At 32.7% G+C, this 20239-nt stretch overlaps 1 protein-coding gene and 1 pseudogene across 2 annotated transcripts; both read right to left on the reverse strand.

The window, feature by feature from the left end:
- Positions 1-2668: 2668 nt before the first annotated feature.
- LOC114169603 (putative disease resistance protein At3g14460) lies at positions 2669-7311 on the reverse strand. Of its 2 annotated transcripts, none has more exons than XM_028054842.1 (3): positions 3684-7311; positions 3093-3194; positions 2669-2967 (listed from the first exon to the last, which is right to left on the reverse strand). In XM_028054842.1, the coding sequence occupies exon 1, from the start codon at positions 7225-7227 to the stop codon at positions 3691-3693; it is 3537 nt and encodes a 1178-aa protein (XP_027910643.1). In that variant the 5' UTR covers positions 7228-7311; the 3' UTR covers positions 2669-2967; positions 3093-3194; positions 3684-3690. The 2 variants fall into 2 exon arrangements, with proteins under 2 accessions (XP_027910643.1, XP_027910642.1); XM_028054841.1 differs by having other exon boundaries at positions 3048-3194.
- Positions 7312-15076: 7765 nt separating this feature from the next.
- Positions 15077-19878, reverse strand: LOC114169604 (annotated as a pseudogene).
- Between the last annotated feature and the right edge of the window lie 361 nt (positions 19879-20239).

Consider the following 20239-nt stretch of genomic DNA (forward strand, 5'->3'; position numbering starts at 1 on the left):
TTGATTTGATGCATATTGATATAATATGGGGATCTATAGCTATTACTTCTCTTCAACGTCATATATATATATATATATATATATATATATATATATATATATATATATATATATATATAAGTCTCACGTTGATGGGAACAGTCCCATGTTGATGGGAATTTACTTTGGGACTTACTTGGACATTCTCATGAAAACAAAAAGTGAAACTGATCTTTTGTTATTCACTTTTGTTATGTATGTAAAGAATCAATTCAATAAGAACATTAAAACCTTTACATCTAAAAATGGTAGAGAACTATTTTACTATGACAAATTTGGCATCTTAAATAAAAAAGCTTGTGTTGAGACTCCAAAGACAATGTTGTTGTTAAAAGGAAACATAAGTACATATCCTTAATGTTACCTGTAATCTTCATTTTCAATCTGGTTTGCAAAAGATTTATTGATCTTATACTGCTTTTCATGCTATTCATCTAATAAATAGACTCTCCTCTCACACTCTTAATGGAAAATCTCCTTATGAATTATTACATAGGAAGCCTCCTATACCTATCTAAATTTCAAGATTTTCGGTTCTTTGTGTTTTCCTTCAAGTTTAGAAAATAATAGGATTAGACTTGAACCAAGATCTAGAAAATGTGTTTTCCTTTATTATAAAACTAGTACTCAAGGATATATGCTTTTGGATGCTAAGAACGGACAAATTTTCATAAGTAGGAATGTCATATTTTGTGAAAACTGATTATTCCAAATAAGTAATTATTTCATATCGACATTCTACGATAAAAACAAAACTGATTATTAAAGTTCCATTTAAATAAATTTTAGTCCCTGTTGTAGGATTGATATTTACTCTAAACATGTAGTTTCTTTTTGACTTAGTTACTTAATAAATTAAACATATTTATCGAAATTTGTTGTGCTTTCTTTATCAAATTTACTATTAATGTCTAAGTTTGGTGGAAACATCCATTTCTTAATCTAGATGACAGAGGAATAAGATACATTAAGTATATTAGAAACTTAAGCTTTACAACTATTTCATTTTATATTTCCAAATTTAATTTAGTACTTGAAATTTTAAGTCTATTGTAAATATATGTGTTCTACCAGAAATTTATCCTAGACCAAATTGTCTATACAAGAGAGTAAGGGTTAATAATTATGATGTTAAAAAAAAATCATGAAAGGGGTGAATTGTTGCATGTCTTTTTAGGACCACCAACTAAAAGAGAAAAGTAGTTGATTTTCAGCATCACTTCTCTTTTTGGAGAGCACTTGTATATCATCTAAGAGATCCTCTGCATCAAGGACAGCATTTTTCTTCTTCCATGGTTAGTCAACTAATAATTTTAGTCTTCCCCACATCACAAACTTCAACAGCTGTATTCCAATTATAAATGAGTGGCTATTATTATTGATGTAGATGACATCAATTATCCGAGGATCAAGTAGGCAAGTGATAATCAAATCGTGTCGTTTGGAAGTTACATTCTTAATTAAAAAGAGTTGCACTCTAACTAATGATTATAGTTTTTGGTCTAATGATAAACGTTCGATCTTAACAATTATAATAATTATACGCTCTATGTAATCTCTTTTTTGGAATTTTATATATTCTGGTATAGTTTACATATTTAAGATGGCAGAGTGAATGTATACTGCTACCATTGTGAAACAACTTAATCAAGTAAACAAATACTTCAGTAACTCAAAGATTCTTTTCTTTCACTGTTATTTTTATATGTTAATTTTGACTGGACCAAATACAGGGTTGACATTATGATGAAATGAGTGGTTATGTTTTATTTTATGAATGATGGTTCACTGATACAATCTGTGACGCAGCAAGTATTACATTGTCGGTCGTGTGTGCTCTTTCACAAGTGCATTGAATGAATGAATAAGGCCATGATTGTGGAGAGGGAAACCCTTGGCATATTAATTTGATAGTTAGGGGGTTACTAAATTTAGTTTTTGAAAGAATAAAATATGTTACTGTTGGGAATAATTCAAATGTGAATCAAAAGTCTCAATTGGATAGGAAAGACAAAGTTAAACACTATATAAGAATAAATACCCATAAAACCATTGTCTTAAGGTTTTGGGGTTAAAGTAGTGTCAAATGCCTTATATATGTGTAAGACTAATGTCATATAATCATATATATGTCCATATGAAATCCCAATTTCTCAATAACCATGACTATAACCATAACCATATATGATAACCATATATGATGAAACATAACCCAACAGTTACTTAATTCATAAATGTATAAATTAATCTATAAATATTATAATTGTATTTACCAATTTCTCTCTTCTTTTATCTATAGTGCATTCACAATAGTCTTAAGTCAGATTTGAGGTCTTACCTTCTACACACCAACACTACCTCGCAGCAAAGCGAGGTAACATGCACCAAACATTATTAAGTGCTTCCATTTCACAAAATTGCTGAATATGACTCACCTCTGATGTCAATATCATGCATGCCACCATATTAGCCTCAATTCTTGTCAACATAAAATCAGAGAATAAAAATGGAAAAAAGAAACAGAGTAGACCAGAAAATTGGGAATTAGATGAGGTTGCAGGATGTCTCAGAATACTTATAGTTTAAGGAAAAATACAGCAGAGGGAGTACCTCAAACTTCCCATGAATGTGAATACATTTTATCATCCAATATATTCTAGTGCTTGTAAAATGTAGGTTCCTTCTAGTTTTGGAGATACAATGATTTTTATCACCCTTACATTCAAATCTTGCACCTTATTACTGCTTGTTAAGTTCCATAACATGCTCTGATAAGATTAAGTCTTTATAATAATAGAAGAAGAATAATTGTATTTTTTGTAACCAAACATATATGTGAAGTAAGTCTGTCCCCTTCTCTTCTTCCCTAACAGGTGCATCCACACTTCTTGAACGGATAAGTGCTGTCAAAAATGATGAATCTCAGACCTGTGAAATAACAGAGAATATGAGAAGTTAATGAAAGAAAAAAATATGACAAGAGGCATGCTATTATCAAAGTAACTCACAATGCTAATTGAGTATCTTCATTCTCTCTTAATCATCCTTTATACCATTCAAAACTTAAACAGCTATGTGTCGAATTGGTCACAGAATTCAGGAGTTGTTGTTTGAGAAGTTGCAAACGTTTGTTGGACCGATCCATCTCTCCGCTTCTGATTCAAACGCCCAAATGACATTTAGCCAAATATTTACAACATAGGTTATGATATGAAAGAGAAAACACACATCCATTATTACGATACAAATAAGTTAAAGGACTAAAATATATAAGACACTTGAAATTTACTTGAGTTTTACGGCTATTACATTTTATATTTTCTAATTTAATTGAGAATTAATAAGAACGATGTTAAAAATAGGAAAATGATTCATATACACTAAAGAGATGTATTAACATTTAATCTTAATTTTGAAAAAGAATAAAAATGATAAGTTAATAAGTTATGTTACTTCTAGAGAGAAAATATAAATGATAAATGAATAGGTTATATGATTTGAGAAGAAGAAAAATCAAATAACGATAGGTTTATATGCAATGTGAATTTTATGGAAGGAGTGAATTGTTAAAAGATTTTTTCAGGACAACTAAGGAAAAAGAAAAGTAGTTGATATGCACTTAAAAGAAAAATAAATTGGCCTACCAAATAATTAGTTGAATAAATAGATATATCGAATCTGAGCAATCTTTTCCCGGTCTTCGCCTCCTCTCTGGCAACGCTGTTTGAGCAAAGGACAATTTTGTATTGTAAGATTCGAAATTGACTCGGGAAGACCCTGCTCTGGTAAGCATTGGAGTTTGGGGCAGTGCTCAAGAGTCAATGATCGGAGAGATGAGAGTTGAGAAAGCCCCTTATAGTCTAATTCTTCTAGGTTTGGACAATCACCGATGGTTAGATAAGTAAGAGAGGTTGGAAGCAAACCTTCTTCAGGAAAACATTTTGCATCCAGTTCCCTAATGGACAACCTTCCCAAATACGAACCGTCTCTGAAACCTCCTTTCAATGAGCCAACAAGTCTAGAGCAGTTCTCGAGTCTCATCTCGGTTAGATTTGACGGCAAATCTCCGCCAGACAACAACTCAAGTCTTGGACAGTCTTTTATACATAAGCTCCTAAGAGATGGAAGCAACATATGCATGCTTCCAGGCAATGATTCTAGTTTAGGACACTTACTGATTGTTAGATCATCGAGATGATGATGAGCTTGATCAAGTGAAATCATCTGCAGATTCTTTAACCGACTTAGAGTAAGGACCTCGAGTGTTGGGAAGGAATCTAATGGAAATATGCTTAGAAAAAAGCTGTCATCATTGATTGACTCTTCAATTTCCAACTCATCAAGAGTGTGGGACCCATCCCTTTCACAGAATAATGCTTTCATGTGGTGCCCACCCATTCTCAACCATTCCATTGTAGCCCAATCCAATTGCACCTTTCCACAGTTATGTAGCTTTAATTCTAGAGCCCTGGGAGCGAAACCTTCAAGTTGTTGGCAGTCTCTCATTTCTAGCATTCCCAAAGGAGCAGGTAGCTCTGGCAGCTGTCCTTTCAGTTTCGGACAATCCTTTATAGAAAGAATTCGAAGATTTGGAAAAGCACCTGTCACAGCTTGGCATTCCCATTTTTCCCATTGCCTCATATTGGAGAACTCCAACCTTTCAAGGGATTGAAATGAAGAAGAGTTATTCCCATGAAAACCAACATCAATGCTCACTATCTCATCAAACCCTGAAATATACAGGTCCTTAAGAAATGGCAAAAGACCAAGCGGAGGTAAACTTTGGCAAGATTCACATCCATCCAACTTTAATAACACCATATTCCACAGTGAATTCTCTAGTAACCAATTTGGAAGTTGTTTGCCACCATAGTTGAAGATTGACAACTCCTTCAAGTTTTTAGGAGGTTTCAGATTCTCAATTACGTCCTCTTCCTTTTTTGAATCAATAGAGTTCCCGGTCCTCTCCCATCCCAACGCCAACTTCAGTAGGTGTGTTTTATTCTTCAAATCTGCTTTTAATGCTTCTCGGGGATTCTCAATGTTCTGCAGCCCCTCAATTGCTAGGCTTTCATGAAGGTTGTTGAGCTTTCCTAGCCGTTGAATACCCGACTCCATGCTATGGTCAACTTTAAATATATCCATCCTTACTTTAAGATTCTTTAGTTCTTCCAAACCTGGTGGCACTTTTCTCACTTTAGTGGATGTAAATTCAAGACGACACAAAGTGGTGATTAAATGCAAATTTGAGGGCAACTCCTCCAAATCCATACAGTAGTTCAACTTCAGTATTTGCAAGTGGGAAAGTGAGCATATACTTTCAGATAGTTTTTTGATATAAGTCCGGGAGAGGTCTAACGAACGGAGATGCTCAAGAATGCCGACAGAGTCAGGTAACTCTTTAAGGCTATAACAACGAGAGAGCGATAAGATACGCAAGAACTTGAACTTGGTGAACAATTTATGTATGGACATATTGCAACTCCAAAAGAAAATCATTTTCCAAAAGAAAACCATTTTCCTATCTGGTGTTAGCAGAAATGTTCGCAACCTTTGCGTTTTACATAAAGTTCCAAACCCACTAAAGCATCCATGGTTACGAAGTTCAAATAAAACATGCCGAGATACTTTTTGTATCTCATTTGTTTGACCAACTTCGCACCTGAAATATATGTCTCCGGCGACATATTTTGCCAAATCATTTAGAAGGTCATGCATGACAAATACTTCTTCCGCATCACCTGATCGTTGAAAGAAGGACCTTGATAGTAGTTCATTGAAGTATTGTTGGCCAGTTTCTTCTGGACTCTTACCGTGTTGTAGGAAATTTTCAGTAATCCATAACTCAATCAAATGTTCCTTTTTAAACTTATAATCCTTCGGAAATAGGGCACAGTAAGCAAAGCAGACCTTCAAATGGGGAGGAAGGTGGATATAGCTCAATGCTAAGGCGGGAACAATATTACATCGCTCTTTTGGAAGGTCCCATATCTCGCTTTGGAACACAAATTCCCATTCTGAAACAGATAATTTGTTGTATAATAGACTTCCTATTGTTTTCAAGGCAAGAGGCAGTCCTTTACATTTTTTAACAATCTTCTCGCCAATTTTGTTGCACTCTGGATTTGATTGAGCATCATAATCATCTGCAAATGCATGTTTAGCAAACAAATCTAAGCTAGGACCTTCCGGCAATTGCTCTAGAAAGCGTTCTTTTGACCGCATGGTAGAAGCAACTTCCTTACTACGGGTAGTCACAACAATCCTACTACCTTGGGCTCCGTAGAGAAGGGGCTTCTGCACTTCTTCCCATTTAGATTGGTTTTCGTTCCAAACATCATCCAAAATAAGAAGAAATTTTTTCCCTGTCAATGTTTCTTTCAAACTTTGGTGAACCATCTCGATATCTCTACTATTATTAGTTGATCTAGTAACATGCTCAAGAATAGTTTTGGATACCTTGAACACATCAAATTCATCAGAAACACAGACCCAAGCTTTGACATCAAATTTAGCCTCATCCGTCCTTGGATCATTGATTACATGTTGGGCAAGAAGGGTCTTACCCACCCCTCCCATTCCCACAATAGAAAGTATAGACAGATTGTTGTGAGTGTGAGATGTGAGCCAGTTAAACACAAATTCTTTGTCATCATCTCTGCCGTAGATAACACTATCGTTTGGCAAATACGTTGATCGTAATTTACTTCCCGATCTTGATCCCTCCCCAACATCATCATTCCTTTTCAAACCTAGAACATGGCTCTGTGTTTCTAGATATTCTAGGTTCTCAATGAGTTTTTCCATCCTTGATTCAATTTCATTTTTAAAGAAACTGACAAAAGGAGATTTGAGGGAATTCCACACCTTTGTAGCAGTACTATGAGATTGAGCTTCCACTTGGGTTTTGGAGAGTGCATGATCTATTTCCTCCAAGAGATCCTCTGCATCAAACACGGCATCTTTGGCTTGGAGAAGCCATTCTCTAACACGTCCATCTGTGAACTGTTTCTGTTCTGCATCATCAGCCACAACATCAACGGCCAGGAGCTTCACCTTCAAGTTGCTTAGCATCTTCTTGTTGCTTTTATCTCCACGAAATATGTCTCCAAAACGAGAAGCCAAATTGTCAATTGTGATCTGAACGAAAGAGGAGACAAGAGCACCTTTAATCATTTCAGCAGTCATGGTAGAAAATGGAGTGGATGAATGGAAATGAGTGATCTGAATGAGTGAGTGCAGAGATATCAGTGATGTGATAAGAAGGTATTTTATTATGAGTTATGGTTTACTTTTAAGGTCACCGGTCAACCACTAACTGTTGAGTCTATCGAACACTACAAACTTTAACATTTATTAAGTTTTCCTCAAAAACACTTTTTATTCAAACTAGAAAAACCCTGTCAGAATTTTACTTCAAAATATAAATAAAATGCTTTTAACTAGTAAAATAAACTCCAAAATTATCTTAATATAGAAGTTATCTGTCTGTTTATAATATAGATGAAAAGCTATTTAATAAAAGGTGGATACAGAAAAAAGGGAATATGCATATGAATGGAAATGAGTAATTTGAAAGTGAAGCTTAATCAATGAATAATGCAGTTCAGAAGTCTTCCCGTCAACACAAACTTCACAGCTGTTTTCCATCAACGAATGAGTGGCCACGATTTTGTTTCCACATATTTATTAAATTGTGTTGCAATTTTCTATTCGTTTAATTTTCAAAATATAGATAATATACAGAAGTTTATGTTCCAGTTTTTTTTTTACTACACTGTAGGAGATTTATTGAAAGTTCAATCCTTGTATTGTGCATAGGTCATACTCGTTGCATTAATAATTACTCTTTGAAAACAAATATATTATTTCATTTAATTTTCAATATCCTCTGTTATTCAACTCAAATTATTTCTCAGACATCACACACCTAAATTCAAGCTAAAAGAATCAATTAAAAATATATTGTGAAACATTATTCTTAAATATGGTTATATATTACTGTATATTCACACCACTTTATAATGTTTTAGAGTTAAGTCTAAGCTTATTAATAAAAATCTTAATGTCTTATATCTTTTTATTAAAAGTTTGCATTAAGTTTAGATGTTTAGAATGACAAATGATTACCTTTTCCATGTCTAGAGTTAAATCTTTTAGTTATTCTATCCTAGTTTGGATTCCAACCCAATAATCATATGTCTATAAATATTCAATCAATCAATTATCATGTGGCTAAGAATGAGAATAGGATACAAGAGTATGGAAAATAAGTATATTAAATAGCAAAAATCATAAAGAATGAAAATACATTACATCTGACCTCAATGAATCTTGGAGTTAGTTAATGATATACACTAGTACTTTTACCCGTGCAATGCACGGGGCACGAGATTTTAAAAATTTAAAAATTTAAAAATATAATTAAATTTAATAATTATTTTATATAAAACTAAATAAATTTTTAATTAATTTTATGATAAAAATTTATTTAAATTATTTATATATTTTTTTAACAAAATATATTGTATATAATTATTTTAAATAATATATTAAAATCGAGTTAATTAAAATTAAGAAATTAAATAAAATTTTAAATAAAATATTTAATAGATAATGTAGAAAAATGTAATAGTTGATTTTTTAATAACAAAGATGATGAACGATATATAAATTGTTAAGTAGACTCTATAAAAATACAAAAATAGACAATAAAAAAATGTAAAGAGTAGACAATATAAAACTATAAATGATAGGTCGTGTATATAAATGTAAATAATGGATTCTTTCAAAATACAAATGTTAGACAGACGATGCAAATAAAACATCAAGATATAAACGATCAAAAACTACATATGTAAATCCAATGTAGAAAGATATAAAGAATAGACTATTCTTTTGGAGTCATTTTTCTATTTTTTTTTTGGATATTGAATTTCAAATTTAAATTTTGTTACCATATTTTTATAGTTTTTACAGTTTAGAATTTTAAATCCAAACTTTATTACTTTATATTTTGAATTTTAAATTTGTCAATATGAATCTTAATTTAGAAAAAAAATATTGAAATTGAAATCATTAGTGAATTTTATATCTTTAAAAGTTTCAAGAATTTATAATTTTCACTTTGCAATGATACACGGATGCCTATGTTATAAAAATTATGTTTTAAATTATTGTTTAAGCTTTTGTGAAATGTCAAAAATATGTGAAAGTTGTTCAAAAATATTTAAAAATTCATTAAAAAGACTTTAATGTTACAGCTTTTTGTAGGGTGTCAAAACGTGCCAGCCCGACCATTTTGCCTCTCCTTGTCTTTTCACTTTACATTTTGAAATATTTTTTGTAGTTTAAGTGGAATATTTTTATAGCTTTTTGAAATTTCAAAATTCAAATTCAAACTTTATTACTATATATATTTCAAATTTCACAATATTAAAATAAGATTAAAATTTAAATGTTGAGCATTTTCATATTTTAAAGTTAAAAAAAGTTGTAATTTTTACATTATATTTTAATTATTATTATTAGGTTGATATCATTGTGTTATTTTATAATTATATTTTTATTAAATATTATTATATTTTATAATAATTATTATAATATCGTTATGAATTTTTGTATTTTTTATGAGAAACATTAAGAATATTTATTAGAAAAGCTTTAAATTTTTGTACATGTTTTATATTTTATATTTTAAATGTTAAATTTAATTTTATTTACAGTTTTTTACAATTTCAAAATTTAAATCCAAACATTATTATTTTATATATCAAAAATATTTTGTTTCAAAAAACTAATTTAAAAAGCAGAGAACATCTCGGTTGTCAATAAACTATTTATATTTAGTTTCAAAATACATTTTACAATGCCTTTAACATATATTAGCATTTGTATGTATGAATGTGGTATATATTTGAAAGTTTGTAAAATAAATGAACGAAGGTTGTAAAATAAATAAATAAAAGGTTTAAATTATGAAAAACTTAAATTATGAAACACTTGAATAATCAGTTATAATATTAAAAAAAGAGCTCCAGCAACATCCTAAAAGTGTAGGAGGTCAACAACGTTGTAATTTGTAATGTTGATGACAAGCTGATCATACGAATCAGGTAAACTCTGTAGTAGAAGTTCTGCACGTTCATTTTCAATTATGTTGAAATTTGTCGCTGAAAGTTGGGCAAACAATGTATTTAGATTGTTGATGTGGTATGTCACCGATGTGGACTCACTCATTCGAAGAGTATAGAGTTTTCTCTTCAAGAATATTCTTGTGTGAAGTGACTTAACCTCGTAGAGGCTTGTGAGAGTATCCCAAATCTCCTTTGCTGTAGTCTTCTCCGCAATGCTGGATAAAACCGTATATGCCAATGCTAAGTGCAAATTTGCTATAGCATTGTTATCTATTTCCTTCCACTTTTTATCTGTAATGCCCTCTGGTTTTTCTTCAATTGCTTCTAGACAGTTGTCCTTTCTCAAAATTGCCTTCATCTTCAGTTTCCACAATGAGAAATTTTTCCCATTGAATTCCCAGGAAAGAGAGGTGGGTCACTAATGGACACGCTTAAGTACCAAGTCTTTCCTAGCCAGAACTTTCCTAGACATGCACTTTCACACTACCACACTTTATCCACTAACACAACACTATTCTAATGACAATAGTAGCGGAATATAATCACACGAACCAACCGTTCTGATACCACTTTGGATATCAGAGTACCAGCACAAGTACTCACAACTAAAATAAAAGATGAAAATAAAGAAACAAAAATAGATAATAGGGAATGAATTTAATTTATTCAAGAAAAGGAAAAATTACATATCATTCTCTCTAATCCCAACGAGAAAACAATGACAACCCCTCTCTTGGAAATAGGAAAAATTAATACAAGGAGAATCTTAAAGGAGAAACAAGCTAACATTCTCTCTTAGATGAGAAACTAATATTTTCTCTTAATTCTTCTCTCAAGCAAATAAAGCAAACTAATAGTTGATTGCATTCATTGCTTAATTAGTTGCTTTAGAGAAAATTGTTAATGAAACTTGTTTTTGAGATGTTGGAATAAAAATTTTAATAAGAAAACAATGTTATCTGCTTTGAATTGAAAAATTTATTGTAGTCCCGTCCAACTGCAACTTTCCATAGTCTCTTAGTTGCACTTGTAGAGCACTAACAGTGTAAGCTTCAAGTTGATTGCAACAAAAAACTTCTAGACATCTTAAAGGAACTGGTAGCTCTGGTAGGTGCCCTTTTAGCATGGGACAATCTCTTTTGATTTGATGCATATTGATATAATATGGGGATCTATAGCTATTACTTTTGTTCACGGTCATATCTCATGAAAACAAAAAGTGAAACTGATCTTTTGTTATTCACTTTTGTTATGTATGTAAAGAATCAATTCAATAAGAACATTAAAACCTTTACATCTAAAACTGGTAGAGAATTATTTTGCTATGATAAATTTGGCATCTTACATAAAAAAGCTTGTGTTGAGACTTGTTGGGATTTTTGGGGCTTTTGAAAATATGAGAGATATATGTGATATGTTATACGGAGGAACATGTTTTTGTATTTTATTGATATACTCTATATATAGAGCAAAATATAACAAATATCAAGTATAAAATATTTAGAATATCTCACTCCTAATCTAAAATAATAATAAATTTCTAAAACTGAAACATATCTCTAAAACTGAAATATTTTCTAAAAACTAATTTAAATAAAAAGATATTAAGTAATATTCTCAACATTCCTCCTTGCTTAATATCTGTTTATTTTATATCTTCAGATTTGATTCTCCATCTTTTGATGCTTGATTTTCTCCTCTTTTTGTATTTGCAATATTTGTTTTTCTCCTTCTTCCATGGCATCACATCTTTCTTCAATTTGGCATCATCCTTCATATTTCTTCTTATATTAGCATCATCTTCTTTTTCTTTGTTCGGTGTGGATTTCATTGGAGTGGCATTGGACATTTTGTGAATATTAAAATGTGAACCTCCATCTACTTTCTTCACTTGGACATCTACTTTCTTCCAAAGATATTTATCTTCTAATTTTGATCCTTCTTTCATGCTCACTTTATTTGTAGCAAATTCCTCCTTCATAAAATCCAGCGCAAATCTTTTGTCTTTCATGTGGACTTTGAATACCTCTATGTTGTTAGTATTTTTGATCACACATACTTTATTTTCAAAGGAGACCTTATAACCTTTCTCTAACAATTGAGCAACACTTAACAAGTTCTGGGTAATCTCAGGAACATATAAGACATCAAAAATTAATTTGATACCTGAATGAGTTTTAATTGAAATTGTTCCTGTACCTTTCACAGCAAGTTGTTCTCCATTCCCAATTCTTACCTTGGAAATATTTGATTTATTCAGCACCTTGAAAATTTCTCTATCATGAGTCATATGGTTTGTGCAACCACTATCTATAATCCAATCTTTTGAAGATTGGTTGGTTGTGACACATGATGTTGTAAAAAGTAGATCTTCCTCTGATTTATCCTCATCTGATTTATTCTCCACAATCTGAACATCTTCTTGAGAATCTTTAGATTTGCATACCTTTTCCACATGTCCCAATTGACCACATTTGTGACATTTGACATCTGGCCTCCACCAACACCAGTTAGGTTGATGACCTTTTCTCTTGCAATGGGGACAAGATGGAAAAACCTGTGTGTTGTTGTATTTGCTCCTTCTATTTTTCTTGACTATGAGAGCATTATCTTCCGTGTAATTTAAATTACCTTCAACCGCCTCATGATCTTCTCTCATCAATCTTCGTTGTTCTTGTGCTTGCAAGGCATGTATCACCTCTGTAAAGGTGATTGTAGACAAATCTTTTGTGTTTTCTAAGGAAGCAATAGATGCCTCATATCTTTCCGGCACCGTCACCAGAATTTTCTCAACGAGTCTGGAATCTGGAAACTCCTTTCCTAACAATTTTATCTTGTTGGCAATACCCAATAATTTGTTTGAGTATTCTTTAACCGTCTCTGACTCTTTCATTCTTTGCATCTCAAACTCCCTTATCAAGTTCAAAACTTTCATGCCTCGAATTTTCTCGTTCCCTTCATATTCTGCTTTCAAGTATTCCCATATTTCTTTGGGAGACTTTAAAGTCATGATCCTGGTCATAATCATTTGTGAAACACCTGCGAACAAGCATGATTTTGCCTTTGCCTTTCTCGTTTTCTTTTCTTTATGTGCTTTCATTTGAGCCGCGGTGGGATTTTCAGACAAGGGAACATCATCTTCCTCCACAACTTCCCATAGATCTAGCCCCTCTAGATATGTTTGCATTCTTACTGCCCATAGATCATAGCTTTCACCATCAAAGAGTGGAATAGCGACGTGTGACATATTTCCTTCCATTCTATCGGCAGTAAGAACAATGGCTCTGATACCAGTTGTTGGGATTTTTGGGGCTTTTGAAAATATGAGAGATATATGTGATATGTTATACGGAGGAACATGTTTTTGTATTTTATTGATATACTCTATATATAGAGCAAAATATAACAAATATCAAGTATAAAATATTTAGAATATCTCACTCCTAATCTAAAATAATAATAAATTTCTAAAACTGAAACATATCTCTAAAACTGAAATATTTTCTAAAAACTAATTTAAATAAAAAGATATTAAGTAATATTCTCAACAAGACTCCACAAGACAATGTTGTTGTTAAAAGGAAACATAAGTACATATCCTTAATGTTACCTGTAATCTTCATTTTCAATCTGGTTTACCAAAGATTTATTGATCTTATACTGCTTCTCATGCTATTCATCTAATAAATAGGTTCCACTCTCACACTCTTAATGGAAAATCTCCTTATGAATTATTACATAGGAAGCCTCCTATACCTATCTAAATTTCAAGATTTTCGGTTCTTTGTGTTTTCCTTCAAGTTTAGAAAATAATAGGATTAGACTTGAACCAAGATCTAGAAAATGTGTTTTCCTTTATTATATATGCTTTTGGAACCTAAGAACGGACAAATTTTCATTAGTAGGAATGTCATATTTTGTGAAAACTGATTATTCCAAACAAGTAATTATTTCATATCGACATTCTACGATAAAAACAAAACTGATTATTAAAGTTCCATTTAAATAAATTTTAGTCCCTGTTGTAGGATTGATATTTACTCTAAACATGTAATTTTTTTTTAACTTAGTTACTTAATAAATTAACCATATTTGTCGAAATTTGTTGTGTTTTCTGTATCAAATTTACTATTAATTAATGTCTAAGTTTGGTGGAAACATCCATTTCTTAATCTAGATGACAGAGGAATCGGATACATTAAGTATATTAGAAACTTAAGCTTCACAACTATTTCATTTTATATTTCCTAATTTAATTTAGTACTTGAAATTTTAAGTTTATTGTAAATATATGTGTTATACCAGAATTTATCCAAGACCAAATTGTCTATAAAAGAGAGTAAGGGTTAATAATTATGATGTTAAAAAAAATCATGAAAGGGGTGAATTGTTGCATGTCTTTTAAGACCACCAACAAAAAGAGAAAAGTAGTTGATTTTCAGCATCATTTCTCTTTTGGAGAGCACTTGTATATCTTCTAAGAGATCCTCTGCATCAAGGACAGCATTTTTCTTCTTCCATGGTTAGTCAACTAATAATTTTAGTCTTCCCCACATTACAAACTTCAACAGCTGTATTCCAATTATAAATGAGTGGCTATCATTATTGCTGTAGGTGACATCAATTGTCTGGAAATCAAGTGGACCGGTGATAATAATCGTGTAGTTTGAATGGTTACATTCTTAATTAAAAAGAATTGTACCCTAACCAATGATTAAAGCTTTTGACCTGGTGATAAACGTTTGATCGTAAGAATTATAACAATTATACGTTATATGTAATTTCTTTTTTGGAATTTTATATATTCTGGTATAATTTACATATCTAAGATGACAGAGTGCATGTATACTGCTATCATCGTGAAACAACTTAATCAAGTAAACAAATACTTCCCATGAATGTGAATACATTTTATCATCCAATATATTATAGTGCTTGTAAAATGTAGGTTCCTTCTAGTTTTGGATATACAATGATTTTATCACCCTTACATTCAAATTTTGCACCTTATTACTGCTTGTTAAGTTCCATAACATGCTCTGACTATATAAGATTAAGTCTTTATAATAATAGAAGAAGAATAATTGTATTTTTAGTAACCAAACATATATGTGAAGTAAGTATGTCCCCTTCTCTTCTTCCCTAACAGGTGCATCCACAGTTCTTGAACGGCTAAGTGCTGTCAAAAATGATGAATCTCAGACCTGTGAAATAACAGAGAATATGAGAACTTAATGAAAGAAAAAAATATGACAAGAGGCATGCTATTATCAAAGTAACTCACAATGCTAATTGAGTATCTTCATTCTCTCTTAATCATCGTTTATACCATTCAAAACTTAAACAGCTATGTGTCGAATTGGTCACAGAATTCAGGAGTTGTTGTTTGAGAAGTTGCAAATGTTTGTTGGACCGATCCATCTCTCGGCTTCTGATTCAAACGCCCAAATGACATTTAGCCAAATATTTACAGCATAGGTTATGATATGAAAGAGAAAACACACATCCATTATTACGATAAAAATAAGTTAAAGGACTGAAAAACAAATTTAAAGTATAAGTTAAAAGAAACCCTATAATATTAAACACAAAGTATAATAGACACTTGAGTTTTACAGCTATTACATTTTATATTTTCTAATTTAATTGAGAATTAGTAAGTACGATGTTAAAAATAGGAAAATGATTCATATACACTAAAGAGATGTATTAACATTTAATCTTAATTTTGAAAAAGAATTAATAAGTTATGTTACTTCTAGAGAGAAAATATAAATGATAAATGAATAGGTTATATGATTTGAGAAGAAGAAAAATCAAATAACGATAGGTTTATATGCAATGTGTATTTTATGGAAGGAGTGAATTGTTAAAAGATTTTTTCAGGACAACTAAGGAAAAAGAAAAGTAGTTGATGATATACACTTAAAAAGAAAAATAAACTGGCCTACCAAATAAGTAGTTAGTATAAATTGATAAATTGAATGTGAGCAATCTTTTTCCGGTCTTTCCCTCCTTTCTGGCAATGTTGTTTGAGCAAAGGACAACCTTTTATGCAAAGATCTGAAATTGATTGGGGAAGACCCTGCTTTGGTAAGCATTGGAGTTTGGGGCAGCACTGAAGAGTGAATGATTGGAGAGATGAGAGTTGAGAAAGCCCCTTATAGTCTAATTCTTCTAGATTTGGACAATCCCTGATGGTTAGATGAGTTAGAGAGGGTGGAAGCAAACCTTCTTCAGGAAAACGTTTTGCATCCAGTTCCTTAATGGACAAGCTTCCCAAATACGAACCGCCTCTGAAAACTCCTTTCAATGAGCCAACAAGTCTAGAGCAATTCAATAGTGTCATCTCTTTTAGATTTGATGGCAAACCTCCGCTAGGGAACGACTCAAGTTTGGAGCACTTAACGATTGTCATGTATTTTAGATTTGATGAAAAACCTCCGTCAGGGAACGACTCAAGTCTTGGACAGTCTTTTATACATAAGCTCCTAAGAGATGGAAGCAACATATGCATGCTTCCAGGCAATGATTCTAGTTTAGGGCACTTACTGATTATTAGATCTTTGAGATGATGATGAGCTTGATCAAGTGAAATCATCTGCAGATTATTTAACCGACTTAGTGTAAGGACCTCGAGTGTTGGGAAGGAATCTAATGGATTTACAAAAACACTGTCATCATTGATTGAATGTTTAATTTTAACCTGTACAAGAGTGTCGGACCCAACAACTTCATTGAATGATGCTTCCATGTTGTGCCAACCTATTCTGAGCCATTCCATTGTAGCCCAATCCAATTGCACCTTTCCACAGTTATGTAGTTTTAATTTTAGAGCCCTGGGAGCGAAACCTTCAAGTTGTTGGCAGTCTCTCATTTCTAGCATTCCCAAAGGAGCAGGTAGCTCTGGCAGCTGTCCTTTCAGTTTCGGACAATCCTTTATAGAAAGAATTCGAAGATTTGGAAAAGCACCTGTCACAGCTTGGCATTCCCATTTTTCCCATTGCCTCATATTGGAGAACTTCAACCTTTCAAGGGATTGAAATGAAGAAGAGTTGTTCCCATGAAATTCAACATCAATGCTCACTATCTCATCAAACCCTGAAATATCCAGGTACTTAAGAAATGGCAAAAGACCAAGCGGAGGTAAACGTTGGCAAGATTCACATCCATCCAACTCTAAGGACACCATATTCCATAGTGAATTCTCTAGTAACCAATTTGGAAGTTGTTTGCCACCATAGTTGAAGATTGACAACTCCTTCAAGTTTTTAGGAGGTTTCAGATTCTCAATTACGTCCTCTTCTTTTTTTGAATCAATAGAGTTCCCGGTCCTCTCCCATCCCAACGCCAACCTCAGTAGGTGTGTTTTATTCTTCAAATCTGCTTTTAATGCTTCTCGGGGATTCTCAATGTACTGCAGCCCCTCAATTGCTAGGCTTTCATGAAGGTTGTTGAGCTTTCCTAGCCGTTGAATACCCGACTCCATGCTATGGTCAACTTTAAATATATCCATCCTTACTTTAAGATTCTTTAGTTCTTCCAAACCTGGTGCCACTTTTCTCACTTTAGTGGATGTAAATTCAAGACGACACAAAGTGGTGATTAAATGCAAATTTGAGGGCAACTCCTCCAAACGCCAACACCAGTTCAACTTCAGTATTTGCAAGTGGGAAAGTGAGCATATACTTTCAGATAGCTTTTTTATTTTAGTCCAAGAGAGGTCTAATGAACGTAGATGCTTAAGATTGCCGACAGAGTCAGGTAACTCTTCAAGGCCAGAACAATGAGAGAGTGATAAGATACGCAAGAACTTGAACTTGGTGAACAATTCATGTATGGACATTTTGCAAATCCAATACCTATCTGGTGTTGGCAGAAATGTTCGCAACCTTTGCGTTTTACATAAAGTTCCAAACCCATGAAAGCATCCGAAGTAACTAAGTTCAAATAAAAAATGACGAGATACTTTTTGTATCTCATTTGTTTGACCAAGTTCGCACCTGAAATATATGTCTCCGGCGACATATTTTGCCAAATCATTTAGAAGGTCATGCATGACAAATACTTCTTCTGCATCACCTGATCGTTGAAAGAAGGACCTTGATAGTAGTTCATTGAAGTATTGTTGGCAAGTTTCTTCTGGACTCTTACCGTGTTGTAGGAAATCTTTAGTAATCCATAACTCAATCAAATGTTCCTTTCGAAACTTATAATCCTTGGGAAACAGGGCACAGTAAGCAAAGCAGACCTTCAAATGGGAAGGAAGATGGATATAACTCAATGCTAAGGCGGGAACAATATTACAACGCTGATTTGGAAGGTCCCATATCTCGCTTTGGAACACAAATTCCCATTCTGAAACAGATAATTTGTTGTATAATAGACTTCCTATTGTTTTCAAGGCAAGAGGCAGTCCTTTACATTTTTTAACAATCTTCTCGCCAATGTTGTTGCACTCTGGATTTGATTGAGCATCATAATCATCTGGAAATGCATGTTTAGCAAACAACTCTAAGCTAGGACCTTCCGGCAATTGCTCTAGAAAGCGTTCTTTTGACCGCATGGTAGAAGCAACTTCCTTACTACGGGTAGTCACAACAATCCTACTTCCTTGTGCTCCGTAAAGAAGGGGCTTTTGCACTTCTTCCCATTTAGATTTGTCTTCGTTCCAAACATCATCCAAAATAATAAGAAATTGTTTCCCCGTCAACTTTTCTTTCAATCTTTTGTGAACCATCTCTGTATCTGTACTATTATCAGGTGATCCAGTAACATCCTCAAGAATCGCTTTTGACACCTTAAAAACATCAAATTCATCTGAGACACAGACCCAAGCTTTCACATCATACTTAGCCTCATCCAACCTTGGATCATTGAATACATGTTGGGCAAGAGTGGTCTTACCCACCCCTCCCATTCCGACAATAGAAAGTATAGACAGATTGTTGTGAGTGTGAGATGTGAGCCAGTTAAACACAAATTCTTTGTCATCATCTCTGCCATAGATAACACTATCGTTTGGCAAATATGTTGATCGTAATTTACTTCCCGATCTTGATCCCTCCCCAACATCATCATTCCTTGTCAAACCTAGAACATGGCTTTGTGTTTCTAGATATTCTAGGTTCTCAATGAGTTTTTCCATCCTTGATTCAATTTCATTTTTAAAGAAACTGACAAAAGGAGATTTGAGGGAATTCCACACCTTTTTAGCAGCACTATGAGATTCAGCTTCCACTTGGCTCTTGGAGAGTGCATGATTTATTTCCTCCAAGAGATCCTCCACATCGAACATGAAACCTTTGGCACTAAGAAGCCATTCTCTCACGCGTTGATCTGTGAACTGTTTTTGTTCTGCGTCATCAGTCACAACCTCAACGGCTAGGAGCTTCACCTTCAAGTTGCTTAGCTGCTTCTTTCTACTTTTATCTCCACGAAATATGTCCCCCAAACGAGAAAATACATTGTCAAAAAAGTCTTCTCAAAGAATTTGGACAGAGCAGCATCGGTAATCAATTCAACAGCCATGGTAGAAAATGGAGTGGATGAATGGAAATGAGTGAGTTCAGAGATATCAGTTATGATTAGATGATTAGTAAGAAGGTGTTTTCTTATGAATCATTCATGGCTTTTCTTTTGAATCATTCACCGGTCAACCAGTTATTTTATATATCATTTTGAATTAGCGTAACTACTCTGTGAAAGAAATATAATATTTCATATCATTTTGAATATATCAATATTGCATTCCTTCAAACAGATTGCTACACGCCATAATATTCTGCATATGAAAATTGTCAATAAAATTTCAGTTTTTATTTTTCATAAATATGATGCAATCATTATTGCAATTGAACAAGTCAAGGATATATATACCTCATCGATGACAAAACTGATAGGTTCTCTTGAATAAATTAAGAAAATAGACAATAATCAAGTGGGTGGTTCTGACAATGTTTGCAGAATAAAAAAATGTGTAATCACATTTCTTCGATTTAAGTCTTTGCTTTGCCGGCTTTGAGATATATATTAAAGGCAGTTTAATGAATGTAGTCAAACTA

Source organism: Vigna unguiculata, chromosome 11 (assembly GCF_004118075.2).
Source record: "Vigna unguiculata cultivar IT97K-499-35 chromosome 11, ASM411807v1, whole genome shotgun sequence".
Lineage (NCBI taxonomy): Eukaryota > Viridiplantae > Streptophyta > Magnoliopsida > Fabales > Fabaceae > Vigna > Vigna unguiculata.